The sequence below is a fragment of the Raphanus sativus genome, chromosome 9, assembly GCF_000801105.2.
Source record: "Raphanus sativus cultivar WK10039 chromosome 9, ASM80110v3, whole genome shotgun sequence".
Taxonomy (NCBI): domain Eukaryota; kingdom Viridiplantae; phylum Streptophyta; class Magnoliopsida; order Brassicales; family Brassicaceae; genus Raphanus; species Raphanus sativus.
The window spans coordinates 21,763,215-21,786,212 of NC_079519.1; the positions used below are offsets into that span (position 1 = coordinate 21,763,215).

General features: G+C 29.6%; 3 protein-coding genes across 5 annotated transcripts; all 3 read left to right on the plus strand.

Moving 5' to 3' along the window:
- The first annotated feature begins 1,849 nt into the window (after nucleotides 1-1,849).
- LOC108827511 (uncharacterized) lies at nucleotides 1,850-3,405 on the plus strand. The gene is made up of 2 exons (XM_018600918.2): nucleotides 1,850-2,434; nucleotides 2,733-3,405. The coding sequence occupies exons 1-2, from the start codon at nucleotides 1,924-1,926 to the stop codon at nucleotides 3,101-3,103; spliced, it is 882 nt and encodes a 293-aa protein (XP_018456420.1). The 5' UTR covers nucleotides 1,850-1,923; the 3' UTR covers nucleotides 3,104-3,405.
- Nucleotides 3,406-4,067: 662 nt separating this feature from the next.
- Nucleotides 4,068-5,474, plus strand: LOC108827512 (vacuolar protein sorting-associated protein 28 homolog 2). Of its 3 annotated transcripts, none has more exons than XM_018600920.2 (2): nucleotides 4,068-4,172; nucleotides 4,612-5,474. In XM_018600920.2, exon 2 carries the CDS (start codon nucleotides 4,664-4,666, stop codon nucleotides 5,294-5,296), a length of 633 nt encoding a protein of 210 aa, XP_018456422.1. In that variant the 5' UTR covers nucleotides 4,068-4,172; nucleotides 4,612-4,663; the 3' UTR covers nucleotides 5,297-5,474. The 3 variants fall into 3 exon arrangements, with proteins under 3 accessions (XP_018456422.1, XP_018456421.1, XP_018456423.1); XM_018600919.1 differs by having other exon boundaries at nucleotides 4,144-4,315; XM_018600921.2 differs by lacking the exon at nucleotides 4,068-4,172 and adding an exon at nucleotides 4,187-4,382.
- A 10,372-nt stretch (nucleotides 5,475-15,846) lies between these two features.
- Nucleotides 15,847-16,868, plus strand: LOC108827514 (F-box protein At4g05010). The gene is made up of 3 exons (XM_018600923.2): nucleotides 15,847-16,249; nucleotides 16,342-16,416; nucleotides 16,487-16,868. The coding sequence occupies exons 1-3, from the start codon at nucleotides 16,034-16,036 to the stop codon at nucleotides 16,688-16,690; spliced, it is 495 nt and encodes a 164-aa protein (XP_018456425.1). The 5' UTR covers nucleotides 15,847-16,033; the 3' UTR covers nucleotides 16,691-16,868.
- Nucleotides 16,869-22,998: the final 6,130 nt, after the last annotated feature.

Below are 22,998 nucleotides of genomic sequence, written 5' to 3' on the forward strand. Positions count from 1 at the left end.
TCTCCGAATAATCCCCGATTAATCTCCGATTTTCTATCAACTCGCTAGGCGTATGCCGACCGCCCGACTCACGGGTAACGCGTTTTCGAACATGGGTTTTTTTTGGTCAAAAGGCTATCTATTAGTTTATGTTCTAATTACTCACTAAGTTTTAGTTGGTGCGACATAGATAGTTTTAATAGAATAGATTAAATGTGATATCACAGTTAGAGGTTATTAGAGAAACTCTGTCGCTCAGAACCTTTTAAAAAAGTTCAAAATCAAAATATTATTATTTAATATTTTTTAATTTAAACTAGATAATTAAGTTATTCAGATTTGAACATTTGGAAAGAAAGATATTTAGATGGTTTTTGTCAAAAAGAAATTAAGCTACTTAGATGGTGATATGTAGAGAGATGTTCTTATGGGTTTCTCCATATAAATCATTTTTCTTTTGTTTTCCTTTTTTGTTTGTTCTTAGATATCGATTCAGAATTTAGCAGTGGAAATGTTCTTAGTGCTACAAAGCTTCTGGTTCTCATATATATATATATATATATATATATATATTTCTTATGAATGATATTCTTACCATTCAAATAATTTAAATAATAATATATAATAGAAACCCTATAAATTAATATTTGATAAATTAATAAAATAAGAAATTTATCAATTTATTACAGTAAAACCTCTATAAATTAATAATGTTGGAACTTAAATTTTTTATTAATTTATAGAGATATTAATTTACAAAAGATTTTCTTTTAAGATTTTTGAATATTTTTGAATTTTTATTTATAAAATAAAAAAATATATTTGGTTTTATCGTATATACATCTATAAAATTTTAGAAATTTGAATTTCATATAAATTATATGTCGTTTTCAATATAATTTTAGTAAATATTATCAAAATATATTGAAATATTAAAAAAATAGAGGTATTTTTTATTGTGAATATAAAACCAACAGTATAAGTTTAGTTTGTACTTATATGAATTGTATATATAAATATATTATTAATTTATGATTTTAATGGGACCATATATTTACATAGAAATTTCTAAAAAACTATTATCTTATTATTTTATCAATTTGTGTCATATTTTGAATCGGTCCAATTTGGGATTGAAGAAATTTATTAATTTATAGAGATTATTAATTTTTAGAGTATTAATTTATTGAGGTTCTACTGTAGTTTTAAAATTAGATAAATATAAAATATGATATAATTTAACAATATAATAATATATTAATATTCAGAAGACTTTTAAGTAAAACTATGGTCCCTTTAAAAGTAGAAGTTCATAATTACTATATAAAAAACTTTATATAGACATAAATGAAAACTCGTTTGTTTCTTTGAAAGAAATGTCATCTTTAATTTTTATTTTCATTTCAATAGTTTGATGGTCCTGATCGAATTATATCTAAAAGTCATTTGTTTTTATGATATGTATTCCTTTGTCTTTTGTCAAAATTTCAATGTATTCCTAAACGATTTTAGTCTTTGGTTGACTAAAACAAAGCATACATTTTCATCAAAATAATAATTTTAGACAACAATAAATGATTAATTTATCAATTATTACTTAATTTAAGAATTTTAAGTATGTTATAGTTTATAGGTTTATACATTCGTAATAAATATTTTTCATAACATCTCTATTAGTATAAACTGATCCATTATTTATCATTTTTATTGTTGGTTTATCTATATTTTAATCAGATTAATCTAAATTTTTTTTGAAAGATATATTAATCTAACTTTAACAGACCAAACATCGCTTTTAGTTTTTTTTGTAAACTAACATCGCTTTTAGTTTTGTTTGTATAAATCGAAAAAAGGGTTGAATGGGTACGAATAAGGCTTTTTATACAAAAAAACAGAGGCCAGACACATACACAAAAGAGAGAAAGCAAAGTAAAGACAAGTATAATGTTAACATCGAGGGCATGGATCATCTCTTCGGGTTTGGTCGGAGCTATATCACTGATGCTCCGATCGGCGTTGAACTTCTCCATCGCCGGATCCAATTTCTCTCTGCCTACCTTCAATCCCCTCTTCATCATAATCAACGTTATCATCTTCGCTCTCGCCGCCTCCTCTTCTCTCTTCGGTCATGGATCTGACTCTTCGGCCACGGAGCGTAACCACGATCATGATACATATCATCACTATGAACATGATGACTATAACCATAACCGTAGCCAGAACCATGACCAAGACCGTTCTTGGAATAACTCATCATCATCCGGTTATTCCTTTGATCAATACAACAATAAGGTTCACGTGGAAAAAAAGTTTCCGATGAAGTCAGAGAGTGAAGGATCTTCTGGTAATCGTAGACCGGTTCCATCTCCGGAGATTCATTTTCCGTCAAAGGCGCCGGAGAAACCTACTGGACTCCGACGTCCACCTACTGTCCCTTTAAAGACTTTTCCACAAGGTATGTATAATATGGTATGCTACACTTGTTACTTGTTAGTGTATACTTACGGTTTTCTTTGAGGAAAACATGATTAGTTAAAGTACCGATTGTTTTTTTTTTTTGCTAAAATTTGGAAAAAGTACCGATTGTTAACTCATAATTTTACAAAACTAACTTTGGTACTCTATTAAAATATTTAGCTTTTGCAACTTAAAATTTAATTAATTAAAGTGATGTAGAACTTCTAATAACTTCAATAAACTACAAAAAAAAAAATATCTGCATGGATGGTAAATGGATTATGTATTTATGTCAGATGACAAGTCGGGTGATGAGAACGAGACAATGGACGAGACGTGGAAGAGAGTCAAAGCCGAAAAACAACCAAAGAAACCTAAAACGGTTCAAGGCCACGTCATTTCAAGAAACGACTCAAGAATGTCCACATCGTCGTGTCCATCACCGTCGGGAGCGAGGAGGCCTCCTCCGTCGTCGGGGTCGGGAAAGAAGTTGATGGAGAGAATTCCGTCGTGGGTGAATTTGAAAAAGGAGTTGTCGATGGGAAGAGATGAGCTCAACTCAAGAGTCGAAGCTTTCATAAGAAAATTCAACGATGAGATGAAATTGCAAAGGTTGGAATCTTTGAGACGTTACAAGCTTTTCCGTCGTCGGAGCGAGGATAAGTAAGGGAAGGAGCATACAAAAAGACGATAGTGCATTTTATACTGTTTTCCCTTATGGTGCGCTCGGTTTCATCCACACTCCATACGGTAGTAGTTTTTATCTACTCAAAGCCAGAATGAATATCCACCATTCAACGACGGACGACCTGTGGTCTTTTGTAATCATTGTCAAGAAGGTTATATACAAATCCTTCAAAAAAAAAAAGGGTTATATGTGCATTTGTGTGTGTTAGCTTAGATTTGCGTTTAGCTGTGTAAGACAATGTGTTTCTTTATTAATTAATTATGTAAAAAATTGGTATAAAACATGTAAATATTGTGCCACGTTCAATAGAGGTTGTTAATAATAAAAGTACTAATATTGTGATAATTATTTAGTTTGTGTTGTGTATAAAAAGTTATTCAATTGAAAACTAACATATGTACTCAAAGGTTTAAAACCGATTGTTTAAAGTTGCACTGCAAGAAACTTTTCTTACACAATTTTTTATTTTTTGAATTTTTTTTAAATAGGTAGAACCCTATTGGAACTAATGATTGGAAGTTAAGAGCAATATTATTGATGTATTTTCATTTTTAGTAGCTTAGGGATTCTAACACAAAATAAATTAGATTAGTATCTCAAATTTTTAGATACTCTGTCAAAAATATCTCAAATAATGTTGCTCTTTGTGATTTAGTATCTCATTAATCTATTTGAAGTCAACATACAACAAGGATCATCTTCTAGATGTGTTGGGTATAAAATTTAAATCAGTTAAAAAAAGCAGTGATCCCTAGATATTTTTTGGAAAATAATTTACTACATATTTTTATAAATTTTTTTAAATGTTAGAAGGATATTTATTACAAAATAGAAAAAGTAAATTTTAATTTTGGTGAAATTTAAAATTTTAATTTCATTTAGTGAGTGTTATAGACTCAGCCTGATGTCTCTCATGTCGCTGGTAAAACCGGTTCGACCAAAATCCAGTAAAACAATTGACCGGTCTGATATTTTATTATTACAAACTTAAATATTTGAAATCTTCGTCCTCAATTCATCTTCTCGGATCAGAAAAGTCTCTCACCGGGTCAGAAGATTTGTTTTCTCTCTCTTACTTTCAAAGTCGTCTTATTTACGATTCTTCTTCTTCGTTGTAGTTTCCCAGATAATTGCCATCAATTATTATAATTTCCCCTAAGTTTAGGGTAAAATCGTCACAGGTTGATTCGTGTAAGGATCTCATCACTAAATCAGATAAACAACTCTTATGATTTTGATTGCTTCTAGTGAGAATTAGGTAGCTCAGTGAAGTAATTAACTTTTTCTCTTGTTGGTTTTTAATTTGATTCTATGTATGTATGTTTCAGTCTTTAGAATTTAAAACATTAGTCAAGTGAAGAACTGTTAGATGATTCTCTCTGCTTCTTATTACAAAGCCTTTCTTTATATTGTCAAGATGATTCTTGCTTGCTTTTTTCTTTTCTTCTATTATAATCTGATTGTGTCTGTCTGTTTCATTGATACAGAAAGGAAAGCTCTTGTTCTTTTTTCACTCTTTGTGCGCGGTCAAGTTATATAATGATGGAGGTCAAGTTATGGAACGACAAGAGAGAAAGAGAGATGTACGAGAACTTCGCAGAGCTTTTTGCAATCATCAAAGCAACAGAGAAGCTCGAGAAAGCTTACATCAGAGACCTAATCTCTCCTTCCGAGTACGAATCCGAATGCAACAAACTCATTCTCCACTTCAAGACTCTCTCCGCTACCCTCAGAGACACGGTCCCAAGCATCCAGAGATTCGCAGACACTTACAAAATGGACTGTCCATCCGCTCTATACCGCCTCGTTACATCAGGCGTTCCCGCCACGGTCGAACACCGAGCCACCGTGGCCGCATCCACCTCCAACTCTGCTTCCATTGTTGCTGAATGTGTGCAGAACTTCATCACGTCGATGGATTCTTTGAAACTAAACATGGTTGCTGTCGATCAGGTTTATCCTCTCTTGTCTGATCTGTCTGCTTCTCTCAACAAACTGAGTATTCTACCGCCGGATTTCGAAGGGAAGACAAAGATGAAAGAATGGCTTTCGAGGTTGTCTAAGATGGGAGCAGCTGATGAGCTCACGGAACAGCAGTCAAGGCAACTTCACTTTGATCTTGAGTCTTCATACAACTCTTTCATGGCAGCTTTGCCTAAAGGTGGTAATTGAAAAACCAATGTACGTTTGGTTTCTTGTTTTTGGTGTGTAAAGTATCGAATGTTCTTGCACACTTATAGTCGACCAAAAGCTTTGTAGCTCAAATAGTTTCAAACTACTAAAGTTACTCGTGATATCTATAAAGTGATCCGTTGTTACAATTATTAATAAATCAGTAACAATATGCTCATTTATTGTTCCCAAAACAGTATTTTCCCCTGTTGCTTACAGTCATTTGATAACAACAAAAAAAATGCTAGCTATAACTAAACTAGATTCGGACCCAGAATTTTCTTCATAAACTTAAATTGTCAAAAAGAAAATATATTTGAATTTTTTTCTCGGTCTTTTTCGATGTATAAAATATTCGATGTATTGTAAAATTTTGATAATTTGGTTAATTTTTTTATATTCTATAAAAATAAATTTTATATAGATTTTTGATTACATGTTTAGAAAATTTTAAGGAATCTCTGTCAGTTATATTGAAAATTCTGAAGTAATATGAAATATAGATAATATTCGTTGTACATTTTAAATAAAATGTACTTGTATACTTTGTGAAATTTATTTTTATTTGCAAAACATTATTAAAGTAATAAATTAATTTAATATTTTACATGATATGAATATATGTCATATCAAAAAGATTACACAGTACTTAAAGTAATTAAAATAGGCTTTTACAAAAATCAAATGGTAATATTTAGAATACTTTTGAGTTTAAAAATTAATGATAGTGGATCCTGCAATACTTTTAGAACATGCTAACACTTAGTTGCAGTTTTGCAAGAAAGGAATGAAGAATTTTCAAAAAACAAATTGAATAAGAACTAGTTTAGATATTAAATATGTATAACTATACAAAAAAATGTTTTTAAATACGACCCGAACATTAAACCGAACTACTTTCACATCATTGGGTTATTGGGTCGACCGGAGACGAATTGCAAATTAATAAATTAAATAAAATACTTATATAATAAAATATTACGTATTGAAAATATAAAAGATATTTTATGTTTTTTATAAAAAACTTAAATTTAGTTTTTTTATTATTTTTCGTTTCACTTACACAATATCAAAAAAAAATTAAACTATTTATAATTTTTCAGAACATTTAAAAAAAATATCAAGACTTAAAATCCATACGTGTTTAATCTATAATTTGAATAATAAAATTAAACCTAACTACTTTTTTAGAGTACAAAACCTACTTTAAAAAGTAACTAGATTCTGTTCCGTCTTTTAAAGGGCGGATATATATTTTGTTTTAATTTAATTCTCATTTTTGTGTTTTTTGTGATCATATTTTTATTTTTCTTTGTAATCATATTTGTGTATAAATTTTAATCAAAATATATTTTATTAAATAATAGCAATTTAAAAATCCGGTATATTGTCGGTCGAACCCGCCAACCCGTGAGTTTCAATTTTGTTTTAGTAAAAAAAAAATGATCCGCACAATCTGCAATCAAATAATTTGTACCGGCACCACTCCATTTAATTTTGCGGCTATCCGCGGATTATAGTTTTTTAAAAAAATAATTATTTAATTTAATTATTATATTTATAATAAAAATATATTTATAATAAAAATATATTTATAATAAAAATATATATATTTAAAATAAAGAATAAAATCATCTATTGAAGTAACCATGGTTCCGCCGGTAGCCAGTTTCTTGGTCTTAACGGTTTTGTATGAGTTTTATCAGGTTTTTAGATATTAATTTTCATAAATTTAAATTGAATTATATATCAGGTCACTAAATTTATCGATTGTACTGCGGATCCGTGTCGGGTTTTAAAACGCTAACGACAACTAATTTAATGTGTAGAATCCATTTACGTTATCTCTTTTTATTTTAAAAATGATAATTACCCCCACCCCCACACTCCTTAAACAATATTCTTAGAATATTTTAAAAGTTAGTAACATTTCTATAAATATGGAATACAGAATTTTCACACAAAATGGAAATCGTTTAGATATTTTCAAATCTAAGATTTTCATAATATTCCATATTAGTTATGCATATATTGAGAAAAAAATCAATTTTCAAATCTAGAAAAGACATTAAGGAAACAAAGAAAACAACGATTGATTTTTGACATTAAGGAAACAAAGAAAACAACGATTCCATATCAATTTTTTTTTCTAGATTTTTATCCGACTTTTTTTTAGAAGAAAAGACAAAAACAACCAATCGCGGATCACCACATATGTATGGGATCCGCGCAACAGTGCAAGAAACAACTTTTAAATAGAAGGTTTTAGAGGTGAGAGAGTGGAGGGTTTTTTAAAAAATGGGTCTCACCGGACTCTTCCATCCCTTATAAACCCCTTAAAACCTTGGGATGGAGGTGCTCTTAGATATTTAAGGAGAAAATCGCATAAAAACCCTTCAAAGTGTCACTTACTAGCACTTTAAACCTTGAAGTTTTTTCACTAACACTTTTAACCTTCAAAATGACTTTTGTATCATAAAAAACCTTCAAATCAAAAAGTTGATCTGGTCAGCAGAACTTTTTTCAAAAATAATTATTTAAATAATAAAATAAAAAAATAAATAAATAAATAAATTCACATAATAAATAAAAATGAAACTTTTAATAAAATTCACAAAAATGAAAACATAATAAAAATAAATAAATTAAAATTTGGAAAATTAAATAATTTTCTAAAATTTTAACAAAATAAAAATAACTAAAATTTCAATAATAAATAAGATTAAATTTAAATAGAGAAGAACTAAATGAAAAGTTCAATTTAAAAAAAATAGAAAATTCAAAATTTCAAAATAGTATTTTTTTAGTTATAAAATTTTCAAAAATATATCATATCATCGTGGACAATAACAATTTCAAATATATCACTAGTGACAATGATGGTTTCTGATTTTTATTTAATTTCTGAGTTTTTATTAAATTTTACGATTTTTGTTTAATTTTCTGTTTTTTATTTTGTTTGTTTATTTTACTTATTAAGTAATATTACTTAAAATATTATTTAATTAGTAAAATAATCAAAAATTAAATAAAAATCAGAAATTAAACAAAAATTGTAAAATTTAATAAAAACTCATAAATTAAATAAAAATCAGAAAATTAGAAAAAAATCTGAAAATTAATTAATATTTAGAAAATTAAAATTCAAAAATAAATGAGATCAAATTAAAAACGGAAATTAAAAATTCATATATTTAAAAAAAAAAAATTCAAAATTTTGAAAAAGATTTTTCTGTCATTTTTAACGATGATGTTGGAAACTATCATTGGAGATATGGCAATTATCATCGTTATTAATGGTTATGTGAGAAACCATCATCGTCACTAGTGAATTTTGAATTTTCTATTTTCCATTTTTTAAAAAAATCGTGAACTTTTTATTTAGTTCTTCTCTATTTAAATTTAATCTTATTTATTATTAAATTTTTAGGTATTTTTATTTTATTAATATTTTAGAAAATTATTTATTTTTATTTTATTAATATTTTAGAAAATTATTTAATTTTAAAAATATTTAATTTTCTAAAATTTAGTTTAATTTTTTAATTTTTGTTTTCATTTTTGTAACTTTTATTAAAAGTTTCAATTTTTTTTATTAATTAAATAATTAAGTTTGAAAAATTACCTGCTAAACCGGTCAACTTTTTGCTTTGGAGGTCTTTTATGATACAAATGTCACTTTGAAGGTTAAAAGTATTAGTGAAAAAACTTCAAGGTTTAAAGTGCGAGTAAGTGACACTTTGAGGGTTTTTTATGATATTTTCTCGATATTTAAGTATGCACCAAGATGTGATCTTTATACAAATTTTATACTATGGTTTCAAAAAGTGTAAAAAAATATAGTGTAAACTTTATACTATACTTATAAACCGGTTTACTATTGTACGATGTACATATATTACTCATACATATATATTAATCTTAATAAACTATTTAGCTACTCTGGTTTATATCAGATTCTAATATTTACTCTGGTTTGGATTAGTTTCACAAAATTATTTAATAAACTTTACACTAATACACACAAACTGATTATAATATACTGACACACAACCCGGTTATCCCAAAATTAAAATTTAAAATATTTTAACAATCAGTTGTATTTTTATGGAACATAGAATTTTCAAAAATATTGAATAGGAAATCTTCATCCATTTTCCAAACTAATACACATTTTGACAAACCAATCGTATATGAAAAATATATGATTTAGTTAGATCTTATTAATGGATTAGTTAGTTTTACATATTAATAAGATAGATGAATAATTTCAAATTTAAATGACAACCTTTATACAGTAAATAAAAAATAAAATCTTAAATTAATAGATTAGATACATCACCACATGATATAACATGGATAAGAACATACATAAACAACTTTATTAGCACACAGCTCACCAAGTCGCTATCATCAAAATATAAGATCATGCAATCTACTAAAAAGTACAAAATAACATTGCATTCATGTGGTATATTACATTATTTGCCACTAAGAATTTTACTATTTTAGATTTTTTATTAATGTTTTTTTTGTCTTTTAGCATGTCATACAACCAAACAAAACTGTAACATTAATCTATTAATCTATAGCTGGAAACCTTATCACTGAAAATTTTCACACAGCTCATACTTTTTTTGGATGTTAAGCTGGAAACTGATTATATAGTGAACCAGCTTTGAAACCCAACCAAAATCCAGCTTCTTGAACTTGATGAACACACCCAATTTCGACTCTTTCAACTCTTCATATTCTTCGGCATGTAGAGCTTGCCTTAGATCAGTAAAAAAACTTCGAGTCATCAGTATGATAGGAAATGCTCTTGACTGCATGGAGCTCTTCCCCTAATGTATGTAGCCTCCGCGGGGGTTCTGGTAAATCCATTTTCCGTTCTGCAAAACAATCACAAACAAGCATCTCAAACACGTAACAAACACACTATTCTAAATACAAATACTGGAAGACTTGTATGTAAATTTTAGTGAGAAGACTTCGTTGAAGACTTCCTAGAAATCTTCCACTAGGAAATCTTCCAGAGTGTAACATTTCGTAGAAGACTTCCTGAAAATTTTCCAAAATGTAAGACTTCGTAAAAGACTTCCTAGAAGTCTTCCAAATAGAGAAGACTTCTCATACGACTTCCAAGAAGTCTTCTAAAAAATCTTCCACGAAGTCTTCTCTTTCTGGAAGACTTCCAGGAAGTCTACTACGAAGTCTTACACTCTAGAAATCTCCTGAGTACTCTTTCAGTACAACATTACAACAATCGTCACAACTATAGGTTTAACAAGACAAGACGGATAACTTACAGTCGGAGAAGATATGGTCACCAACGAAACCGGCAGTTACAGATATGCAAAAGATCGACGGAAAAAGAAGAATCAAAATTACAATGTTTAGGGTTTTACGGCGGCTAAATGCCTTAAGAAAAGATAAATAACTTACTGGTGGCGGTATTCAATGAGATGCGGTTTAAGATCCGAAAAAAAGAAGCGGATGGTCAGTTTAAACTACTAAAATACTCTGCGATGGCATGAAGGAGAAACAAGATTCGTCGTAAAAGGAGAGATTACCGGCGGTGTTCATGACAGTTGATGACGGAATACGCGACGACAGAAAAAATCAGAGAGTCGCCTTCAAAATCTCCCTTGGAGAAAAACGGCGCTAGGGTTTCGTGAAGTCGTGAAAAAATAAAAAAAAAAGTATTTGTATGTTCGGTACATGATCCGGTTAGGTTTAAAAGTACATTGGTAAAATTGAAGGTTCGGTTCTGTATTGACGATTACATAGAAGTCGTCAAGTTTAAATTATTCACCAGACGATGTAAGTCGTCTAGACCCTAAACCTAACCCCTAAACTAATTTAACTAACTAATCACTTCATAAAATCAAATTTAACTTAAAAAGTGTTTACTATACACAGAAATAAACACATATAGGTAAAAAAGTTTATTTTTCAAAAAAATATTTAAGCTTTCCAATATCTAACCCTAAGAATACATACAATACTACAACATATGATGTCAAACCTTAAACCAAAGAATATCATTATTCACTATTTTCACTCATCTATGTCGAAGATAATTCAATTTAAATATATCTTAATTTATATCACTTAAAACTGTTTATAATTACATGATTTTATTTTTTCACTTATCAAAATATTTTTTACAAAATTTATAAATTATTTTAAGATCAACTATAGCAGACGACTTCCCTGGACGTCATCTGGACAATTTACAGTATCTCAGAAGACTCAGAAGACTTTCCGGAGCTATTTTTATAAAAATGAGTTCTGTTTTTTTGTTTGGTCACAAGGAGCTGGCTGTATTTTCACAAGACTTTTATGTTATTTTTGCATTTGATTCAAGTTCGGGTATAATTTTGCATTTAAACTCAAGTTCTGAGTCATATTTGCCAAATTTCTCAACATTTTTCCTAACAATTATTATGTACCTGTAACATTTTTGAGTATTAACAAAGAGATGTAAAAGTTTTAATTATTGTCTAGATATCAGTATCAATAAAGTGTATGACCCGATGTTAAAAGGTGATATTTTGGGTTTGAGGAACGCCAAACACACCAATAATCTATCTGGAGAATCAGTGAGAGTTCATATGTAAGGAGTTAAGGTCAGTGCTCTACAGAACTAGCATGGAGCCTAGTTCTGCAGAACACCGACCCTAACCCCTCATTTGTAGGTCCTCACTGACTTCCCAGATAAGTTTATTGGTGTGTTTGGTATTCTTCGAATCCAAAACCCCAAAATATACAACTATGAAAAAAACATAAACTATAATAACAACACAAATATAAAATCGAACTTGTAAAATGACATGTATGCGACTATGCGGTTGATTTATTACGTCTTACTATAATTCAATTTATACTAAACATATTGCATCATAAGTTTTTTTTAAAGTAAAATATATTATTTAATTCATCCCTAGAAAAAAGCATTAGAACAGTGATTACCCTAACGCGATGTCATTGGGAAACGGCGAAATCTATGTTACAAACAAGAAAAATAACAACCAAAGACCGAATCTAAGCAAAAAGAGATGAGGTTGAGGGAAAGTAGACATGGGAAACAAACCTCCTCCGGGTGAATACTGTGACTCGTAAATCCATCTCTGGTAATGTTGCAAGGCTGGGGTGTCTTGCATGATAAGTTTGTCAAAGGATTTTTAATTTATTTTCCAAGAATTTTATGATATACCTCTTATATATTATTGTTAAAATTTAATAATGTGGATGACTGGTTGAAGTTTAATTGTGTAATTTTACTGTAGAATTTAATATATATGATTTCTTTTATGTAACTCTACTTTTGTAACTGTAAAACTAAATAAGAAAAACAAAAATATTTCTTCAGCCATGTTTTTTATTTCTGCAGCTTAAAAAGATGATTTAATATATATATATGGTTGTTATATCTATTTTTTTTTACTGCTGCCTTTAAAAGTTCTTAAATCGTAATTGGTAATTTAGAAAACTGTAGTCTAAAGATAGACTTTAAAGCTGATATACCTTTTATAAATATTGTGTTAAAAATATTATAGATTTGTTATCTATAATCCATTAGTTCATCATCAAATTCTTTGGAATGATCTCACTCTTATTAAAACGAGTGTTGATTGATATACCCCTATTATTACACACAAATTTATTTTCTAATTAAGTAGCTGACAATATGGATAAAATTGTGCTGAAAATATGTATGAAATCATAAATAATATTATTTATAAATTTTATAAATCTAAATCAACATAACAGTTATTACTACACAAGGCACTTGTTATGATGAAAACATTAGTAATTTTATTTTACTTTTTCTGGATCCTTACAACTAATCAAGGAAATGAACAAAACACTAAACAGCAAAAACAAAAAACATAACCATACAAATGTGGCCGAGTGATACAGTGGGTCTGGAAATATGGTAAACATGTCATGTTCAAAACTTACCAAATTCAGATTTGTCCGTTTGTGTGACCAAGCGATGTGGATATCTAATTCTCATTGCAAGCAACCAGATCTGTTTGGCACCGGTAGACAAACTTCAATGGAATTAGTCAGTTGGGCGTTGACCCGTCGGATACATTCAGGTAACTAAAAAAAGAAAACATAAAACATAAAAGATCTAAATATTTTTTCAACTTTTAACTTCATCTTTTTGGAATTTATTTCTATACCAAAATATTACAACACACTATTTACGAAAGAAAAATAGTAAGGGTGTGATTGATATTAATAGGAGTAAAGTGGTGGTAAAATAAAAGTGAAAAGATGAGGTAAGAGCAAAACAAAATTTAGAGTAAAAGTGATAAAGTAATGGTTTACTCTGTTTTTGTTTACTTCTAGTTCTAATGGACTAAAAATTTTGGGAAATTTTTTTTTTAGACCAAAAGAATGACAATTTTGTTTTATTAGGTTATTCTCATATACTTTACGTCATATTAGGTTATTTTATTTTCAAAATGGCAATACTGCCTTTAATTTCATTTAAAAATTCGAAACTAAAATTAAAAAAATATTAAAATATAATTTTTAACTAAAGTAATTAAAACTATTAAAATCCCAAAAAATTAAACTTTATTTTTAATTTAAAAATTGATTTTATAATTTTTTTAATTTTTTAATTTAAAAATTAATTTTTTAAATCACGATTTTCTTTTTTTTTAAAAAAATTAATTTTATCTTTTCTTTTAAAACAAATTTCTATTTTTTTATAAAACGATTTTCTATTTTTTTAAACGATTTTCTACTTTTTTATAAATCGATTTTCTATAAAAATGATTTTCTATTTTTTTAAAAAAATCGATTTACTTTTTAAATCGATTTAATTTTTAAAATATAAAATAAAACGATTTTTTACTTTAGAAAATCGATTTTCTATTTTTCTAAAATCTATTTTATTAATAAATAAGGAAACATAACATTTCCAAATATTCTCTTCCAATCTTTTTGGAACTGTCTTTATCCATAGAATATGTATTCTACTATATTGTATGTAGAATAGAGTAAACATATTTGAAATCGATTTCTACTAGTTTTAGATTTATAGTAATGTATAGATGTTGATTTCTACAGGTTTTATATTTATAGTAATGAGTAGATTTCGATTTCTATAAATTTTAGAACTATAGGTTAAGCGCGGAATGTGTTTTCCAAATATTTTTAGATTACTACTATTTACGTAGAACACATTTTCTAAACATAGTAGATTCAATATGGAAAATGTGGATTACGTTTTCTATTATGTAGAATGTCAATTCTACTTTTTCAGAACAAAATATGAAATTATGATTTAAACATTTTTAGAACTGAAAAATATCAATACATAGATATAAGTATTTCATCAGTATTTACTATTTTGATTTTTTTTTTGTTTGTAAAACTTTTTATTTAATTTTTTTAGAAAATATTAAATGATATTAGGGGGAAAATGGTACAAACAAAATATGAAATTATGATTTAAACATTTTTAGAACTGAAAAATATCAATACATAGATATAAGTATTTCATCGGTATTTACTATTTTGATTTTTTTTTTTTGTAAAACTTTTTATTTAATTTTTTTAGAAAATATTAAATGATATTAGGGGGAAAATGGTACAAACAAAATTAGCGTAATAGGATATAGTCAATGGCAGATGTACAGACCACGAGGGTGGGGCATCTGCCCCGTATGGATTTTTTTAAAATTCTTTACTATTTGTAATATATTTTGGAGAAATTGGATAAATTTGGCCCCCTTAAAATCTCAAATCTAGGGTTAAATATACCTCATCTTTAAAATTTGAAATTTTGGCCCCCTATAATAAAACTTTCTAGACTGGACATAGTTATCATTTTTGATCTAGAAAAACAATATTCCCTTTTTTGGTTCATTTGTTTTTGGTTCACTTGATTGGTTAACAAATAGAGTAACTGAACGAAAATGTCATTTACTCTACTTTAATATCGCTAAAAGGTATTTCCAATCACACTCTGAGTGAGCGATATCCTAATTCTTTGGCTACATCAACCAAATCAAAAATAAACATGGTAAAATTTTACTGTTAAACACTTTTTCCGTGCTTAATCACTTTGATCAAAATCCCTGACTTTTATGACAACTTTATACAAAACCTCAGCCATAGTTTCAAAAAAAAAAAAAAAAAAAAAAAAAAAAACTCAGCCACAAAGCATGGCATTTCGTAATTTAATATAAAAGAAACCGTACAAAATACTTATTCCCACGTGGAGAATGAGACGATCGCCGTCAGCCTCCATTTGAGAAGAATCCAGTGACCCAAGTCAACTAAGTTTCAAAACACATCGTTAAACGCACATGTCACACGATAATCGAAAAGGTACACCGAATCACCCGTGAACCTTACTTCATGTGATCCGTGTTTTTTCACAAAGGCGGTGTAAAAAGCCAAGATTAGCCAGCCGAAAAAGACACCACTTACCAAAACGACCTAATCATAAAACGCCATGTGTCATACTTTAGTGTTTTTATTTATTAGCTTAAGCTGAAACTCAAGATTATAAAGCACATCAAATGACCCCTTCTTCTTCTTCCTTACCTTCTTTTTCTTCCATTTTCCTCTTAATTTAAAATTACACATATACAGTATCAGATTATCTTAGAAGATTCACACAATCTTTTGATTTATAAATAATATATATTTCCTCTGTTTAATCCATCTTAGATTTTGCTTCGGCTCAGTTTATCTGAGAGAGTTATGGCGTTCTCAAATGGAGGTGTTCACGGCAAAGAAGAAGCGTTAGGGTTAGGGTTTGTGAGGATCACAAGAGGATTAGGGAGGAAAAGGATTCTGATATCGAAATCCAATCATGAAAACGTTTCGAAATCGGATCAAAATCTGTTGAAGAGATCTAAAAGTGAAACAACAGAATCCAATAACTCTGTTCTTGAATCTCTGCATCAAGATATTTTGGTAAGTTTAGTTTTTTAAACAAAGAGTCTCATTTTAAATTTTTTGAGTAGTTTTGATTTAGTTTTGATGTATTGCAAAAACCAATTTTGCAGATTCGAGTACTTTGTCATGTGGATCACGGAGACCTAGAGAGACTAAAACGTGTATCAAAAACAATCAGAAATGCTGTAAGTTTGCCAAATAATAAAATTATAATCTTTTGATTAAACAATAATTGATAGTTTTTTTTTCTTTTAGGTTTTGGAAGCAAAGAAGTCTCATTTTGATTATAGCACACCTAAAAAGACTATGTCTTTTCGAGACCCATTAGTTATCCTTGACCAAGATTCAAATTCGAATGGTTTGAGTGATCAAGAGGTACCTCCTTACGCACCAACTCGAAGGAAGAACGTGAGTCGTGAATCAGATTTGTCGAAGATCTCTATGGCATTGTTTAAATGAGGAACAAGTGCAGAACATGAAGACACATAGAGTTCGCTTTTGCTTCAATCCTCTTATCATTGAAGCTATTTAAAATTTAAGTTTATTATATTTACTGATCCATGTGAATATAACAATTATTTGCAGACTTTGTAAGATTAAATATTAATCTGTAAATAATTCATTTGGGTTGTGATCAGATTTCAGAGTATCCTAAGTATTGATTTTGTCCTTTTCAACAAATTTGTTTAATTCTGCTATTTTCTTAACTCTGATCCTATTGTTTAGTATATACATGTAAATGAACACATTGAAAGAATCTAAAACTTTGCTTATATGAATAATTCCTGTCAGATGAAATTATTGTTCCGACTTAAAACCATATAGCACATTCACTCCAGAGCTCAAAATGGTTTCTTAAATTTAATACATTGCTCTCCATGTGGATGTAGAAATAAAAATAGCAAAAAAGAGAATATTCATGAAAGTTTTCTGACTCTCTATTACATAATACAAACTACACCGACACCGACAGCTACTACCTACTTTTACTATCTGGAAGGTTACAAGTTATCGACCCATGAGGTCCCTCTCTCTAAAACAAAAAAAAAAAATGGCGTATTCGGAAGAGTTTGAGTTTGGTAGAACCATCCATTCTTCTTTTTTCAGGTTAAACAAATACTACTAAAAGGGACTTTAACCCCAAATTACGTGGCCCGGGCCTGTACCATGCAATCATACACAAACAAATTTGTTGATCATTTAGTGGGATTCAGGCAACCTAATCAACATGGTCGGTGGAAAATGCGTTTTTTTTTTTCTGTGGTTGACATTACTTGGAGATATGTAAATGGGAAAATGGGATTGTAACAAATGTTTGTGTGGCATATTTATTTTGCACATCCAAATGGACCAAAAAGACAAATTCGATCAAGGACTGGTAACTGAATGATGATAGTATATATTTTATTTTTCTATGTTTATATGTTTTATATTTATGTTTCCTTGTTATATACTATAGACTGTGTTATTTAAACCTGGACCATCTCGATAGTCAAACCAGATTAAATCATAAACTGAGAAGATATTTTGGTCAGATAAAATCAAGTTTATTTGTAATCTATTACTATAAATCAAATTGGTTAACTCTTTCTTTTTTTCTTAATTTTAAAAAATTATTATAATAAACTATCTGAAAAGTAATATTGCTACACATAATTTTTGAAAATTTCTTAGTATATTATCGACTAATCTATCTATGATCTCTTTTTGCTCTAAACAAAAATGTCAGAGTTCATCAAAACTTTTTTCTGAACCAACACTTGATTTTATTAACTTAAAATCTTAGGATACAATAAAAAGAAAGGATTGAACATCCTCTTTGATACAAATCATAAATCAAAAGACAAGCGAGACAAGCGAAACTAAAGTAGATAGATCTTCATGAAAAGATGATATCGAATTCGAAGCAGAGCTTGAATATGTTGAATTTTCACAGCAAAGTTAAATAGTAAAAAAAAATCACTTTTCGTAACATTGAACTCCAATTTTCATCTAGAAAAATCTGTTGATAATCTATGCATTTTCTGGTCTCGTAGAGACTCCTATACAAGATAGAAAAACAGTGTATAAGCTTAAAAAATTGTTCGTTAACAAGATAGAAACATCTTCTCCATTCGTTCAAAAGAGTAAATGTGGACATTTTGCTCTCATCAAAAATCCAAACTCAAACATAACTGGAAAAATCCGAACCGGAATCAAACGAAATATAAGGATATGCGAATAAATACTAATTAATTTAAAGAGAATAGATATAAAAAATATAATATCTGTAACCCGAACACATAGTTTAAATAGTTCATTTGAGTTTTGAGCACACTTCAGAGTATCCTAAATATTGATTTTGTCATTTTCAATTAAATCTGTTTAATTTTGCTATTTCTTAACTCTTATACTATTGTTTACTACATGTAGATAAACATTGAATGAATCTAAAAATTTGTTATATGAATAAATTGTGTAAGATTACTTAGATTGTTAACCATATATATGCATATTCACTCAAGAGCTCAAAATTGATTGTTTTTTTCCTTAATGCATTGCTCTTCACATTTGGATGTCGAATGAAAATTAGCCAAAAAAGAGTATATTCATGAAAGTTTTCTCTTTTATATAATAAAAAGCACACTGATAGCTTCTGTCTACGTTTACTATCTGGAAGGTTGTAAATTATCGACCCCATGGCTCTCTCTCTCTCTCTCTCTCTCTCTCTCTCTCTCTCTCTCTCTCTCTCTCTCTCTCTCTCTCTCTCTCTCTCTCTCTCTCTCTCTCTCTCTCTCTCTCTCTCTCTCTCTCTCTCTCTCTCTCTCTCTCTCTCTGTAAAACAAAAATCGTGTAATCGGACTTCCAGCGTTAAAAACCACATTTTCTCTCTCTAATCTCACTCTCTCTCAACAACCCTTGCGATTAGATCTCACTCGCTCTGGTACGGCGGCGCGTGAGCGCAGGTCCTGGCACCAGAGGCTTCATCATTCCTTCCCTTTGCTTGTTTTTCTTTTGCTTCAACGGAGTCTTCGTCACTCTCTATGCCTTGTCGAAGCTCTGCTCTTGGAAGCATGTCGTCTTCGTCTCTGCTACATAGGTGCTCCGACTTCGCCGTGGTTTAGCTAGGTGGCTGGAGTCTAGACGCATAGTGGGTGTGTTTTATTTTTTTTAGTTTGGTTCTTAGGGTTTCACATGCGGTCCCTTAAGCCTCCTGTAGGAGGGGGGGAGGTTGCACATGGAGGAGGCTTGTTTAATTTGTCTCATCAGTTTCTGCTTTGGTTGGAAGTTTTTGTTCTTCTTTGTCAGCGCGGTGGTGAGAGGCGTGTTGCTGCAGTTCGTCGTCTTTGCCTGGGTGTCTAGGATTGGCGTGCTCTGTTCTGTTAGTGCCTAAAGAGCTATAGAGGTACCATTACTCAGAAACAAGCTTAGCTCGAATTGCCGGTGTGTGTCGGAGCTCGTGGTGTTTGGCGTGTGGAGGAGGCAGAGCTGCGGTGTCGTTAAAATTTGTCTATGGCTTCACTGAAGCGGTTCTGTCCCGTCCCTCTTGATCTCTCTTCCTCTTCTCGGCGGGTTGTTGTCAGTACTTCAGGAGAGCCTTGTCGACTAGCTCTCTCTGATGTGTTTGCTCCGTTTCGAATGTGGTGGTTGGTATCGTCCCACCGATGCTACCTTTGGCGTTTCAAGCTCTCCTATCTTATGTTCTAGGGGGAGGCAGTTGACGAGGATTGTGTTGGTTTTTCCTGTTTGAGAAGATTACCTTTTTAGGTGGATCATCCGACAATTGCAGCATATCCTAGTGCTATGCGTTCTGTTCGACCATGGCAGTGTTATGTTGTATTGCTTGCAGGTTTATGGAGCTCGTTCTGTTTCAACTCACAGCGATAGTCACATATCCGTTTTTCTGTATCTCTGTCCTACGGTTTGAAGGCTTCAGTCTCCTCTCTTTGGGCAGCTCGGTGTTGTTGGAGGTTATGCAGTTGGGTTGGAGCGATTTTTAATGGTTTGTGTTCCTAATCCCCCTTCTACGGCATTTGTGTGTTTATCGACAGAGCCGATTGCAAGGTCTGAGGCGATCATCGTAAATTAGCTACTCCGAAGACAATAAGGAAAGTCTCGGCATCCGAGGCAATGAAGAGAACCTCACTTATCTATAGTCATCGTCGTAGATTGAAAAAGACAACCAATTTTCAGGAATACTAAAAACGGATTAGCGGAACGTGCCGGGTTTAGTGGGCGGGCGAAGCTAATTTTAGTAATAGATTGATTCGGGAACTTTTGTTCGAGTTGGCCTTGTAATCAAATATTGTATCCCCATTTCGGATTGTTTCTAATATAAATTTTAATTTGAAAAAAAAAAAACAGAAAAACAATCGTGTAGTCGGAATATTTGAGTTTGGTAGAACCATCCATTCTTCTTTTTTCAGGTTAAACAAAAGCTACTAAAAGGGACTTTAACCCCAAATTATGTGGCCCGGGCCTGTACCATGCAATAATACACAAAAATTGTGTTGATCATTTAGTGGAATTCAGGCTACCTAATCAACATGGTCGGTCCAAAATGTTTTTTTTTTTAATATTTGTGGTTGACATAATTTGGAGATATGTAAATGGGAAAAGGGGATTGTAACACGATGTTTTTGGCATATATTTTGCACATCCAAATGGACCAAATCCTAATACTGGTCATCTGTCTTTAATTTTCACAAAAAGTCAATCGATTAAGGATTGGTGACTGAAAGATAGTATTTTATTTTTATTACGCTTTTATATTTTGAAAAAGTCCCATAAAAAATATATTCAAATTAATGCATCAATATTCGAAAATTAGGTTTTCATAATAATAGTTCCGTATTTATACTATGAACGTTTTAAATATATAATTATGAAAAAGAAAAGGAAGTTAATATACTATATTTAGTTTGTTTGATGTTTAATGATGGTTTATAGTTAAAAATCAAATATATGTTGGTTAATCGTTATAATACTCTATTGAGAGGGTCACTCTTCAACTAACAATATTTGGTGACCTAACAAGCTCTCACTATTCCTGGGAGAAAAAAAAAGCTCTCACTACCAGATTTTATAGTCTTGTAACTGTATTTTTTTTTTAATTTAGCTTTCATAATGGTAATGAATGACCCACCAATATCATTGTCTTCCACTGATCTACCGAGTACACTAGGAGGTACCCTTACACAATTTATTCTTCTTACTTATTCTTCTACTATTACCACCACAATCAAAATATATCATTAAAACATACAATCACGCACAAAGTCTTTCAAGCAGAAAGGTCATAAAAAACATGTGGTGACGTTTAAAATATTCACTAGATTTTAACCCGCGCTTCGAAAGCGCGGGTATTATTTTTCACTTTTATGAAATATATTATTTGTTTGTAATTATTGAATTTATTTATTTTAATAAAATTTTCTTTATAATAAATTCGACACATAGAGTATCTCTGGTAAAATATGTATTTCTCTAGTTTTATTTTATTCGCTCTTCAATCAACATATTTATTTGGCTTGTTGTTAAAATAAATGATTATAAACTTTGATCTCTGCACCTCCTCGGATGTATATTTTAAAAAATATGATGATATTTGTTTTTCATGTAATTATTAGGGTTTGGCAAAATGAATCCGAAGAACTGAACTGATACCAATCCGTAAATATAGTACCAAACCTGAACATAAATTGATTAAATATTCGAATTATTCAAAATTTTGTTAGTTAGAGAACCGAATCGGATCCGAACCGAAGTATTCGTGTACCTGAAATTATCTAAAAATAGATTTATATACTTATATATAATTATTTTTATATTTAACGTATATAAAACATCAAGAATGATACTTTTAAATTGGTTTAAAATACTTGAAAATGTATATAGATAGTCAAAAACAAATATCTGAAATAGTTAAAGTATACTCAAATCACCAAAAATACTTAAAATAATTATTGATTTCGTATCCAAAATTTTAAATAAAATCAATTGATATGTTAAGCTTAGGTATTCTGACATATGTTATTTAAATTTATAGGTAATATATTACTTTATTTATAGATTTTGAGAAATTTAAAATATATAGTGATTTAAAACTTTAAAAATAATTTAAATAGGTTATCCAAACTCAAACCCGTAAAGACCCAATCAATCTCAAACAAAAATTTAGAAACATCCTAATAGGACTGAAATCTTTGACTTCGAAAATCCGAAACACAAACCGATCAGAACCAAACCCGTATGGATGTCTGAAAACTCATCCTTAGTCATTATTATATATCGTATAATTTTATCATATAATTAATTATATTTTATATGTACCATCATATAAGTAATCATATAATTAATAATATTTAATACGTATCATCATATAAATAATTACATATATTATATTTTAAAAACTTAATATGAAATATAAAAACCATAATTTGAGTTGGTATTTTAAATTGGGCTTTGTATTGTATTTTTCTTATATATATATATTGATAATATTCTTTTATAATGGACTTAATAACTTAAGCCCATTATTTTTTCAGTTTAATATTACTATCTTTGTTTCCAAACAAAATTAATTTTTTTTAAAAAGACTACAATCCATCTTCCAAATACACAAAATTGTTTTAATACTCTTATCCAAGTAACCAAAAAAAATGATTTTGTACTTGAGTTTTAATAAGATAGATGTGAGAAAGACAATAATCATCCTAAATAAGGTAATGGAATTAAATTGTGATAAATAATATTTTATGGCTATTGTTTCAGCAAGAATAAAAATA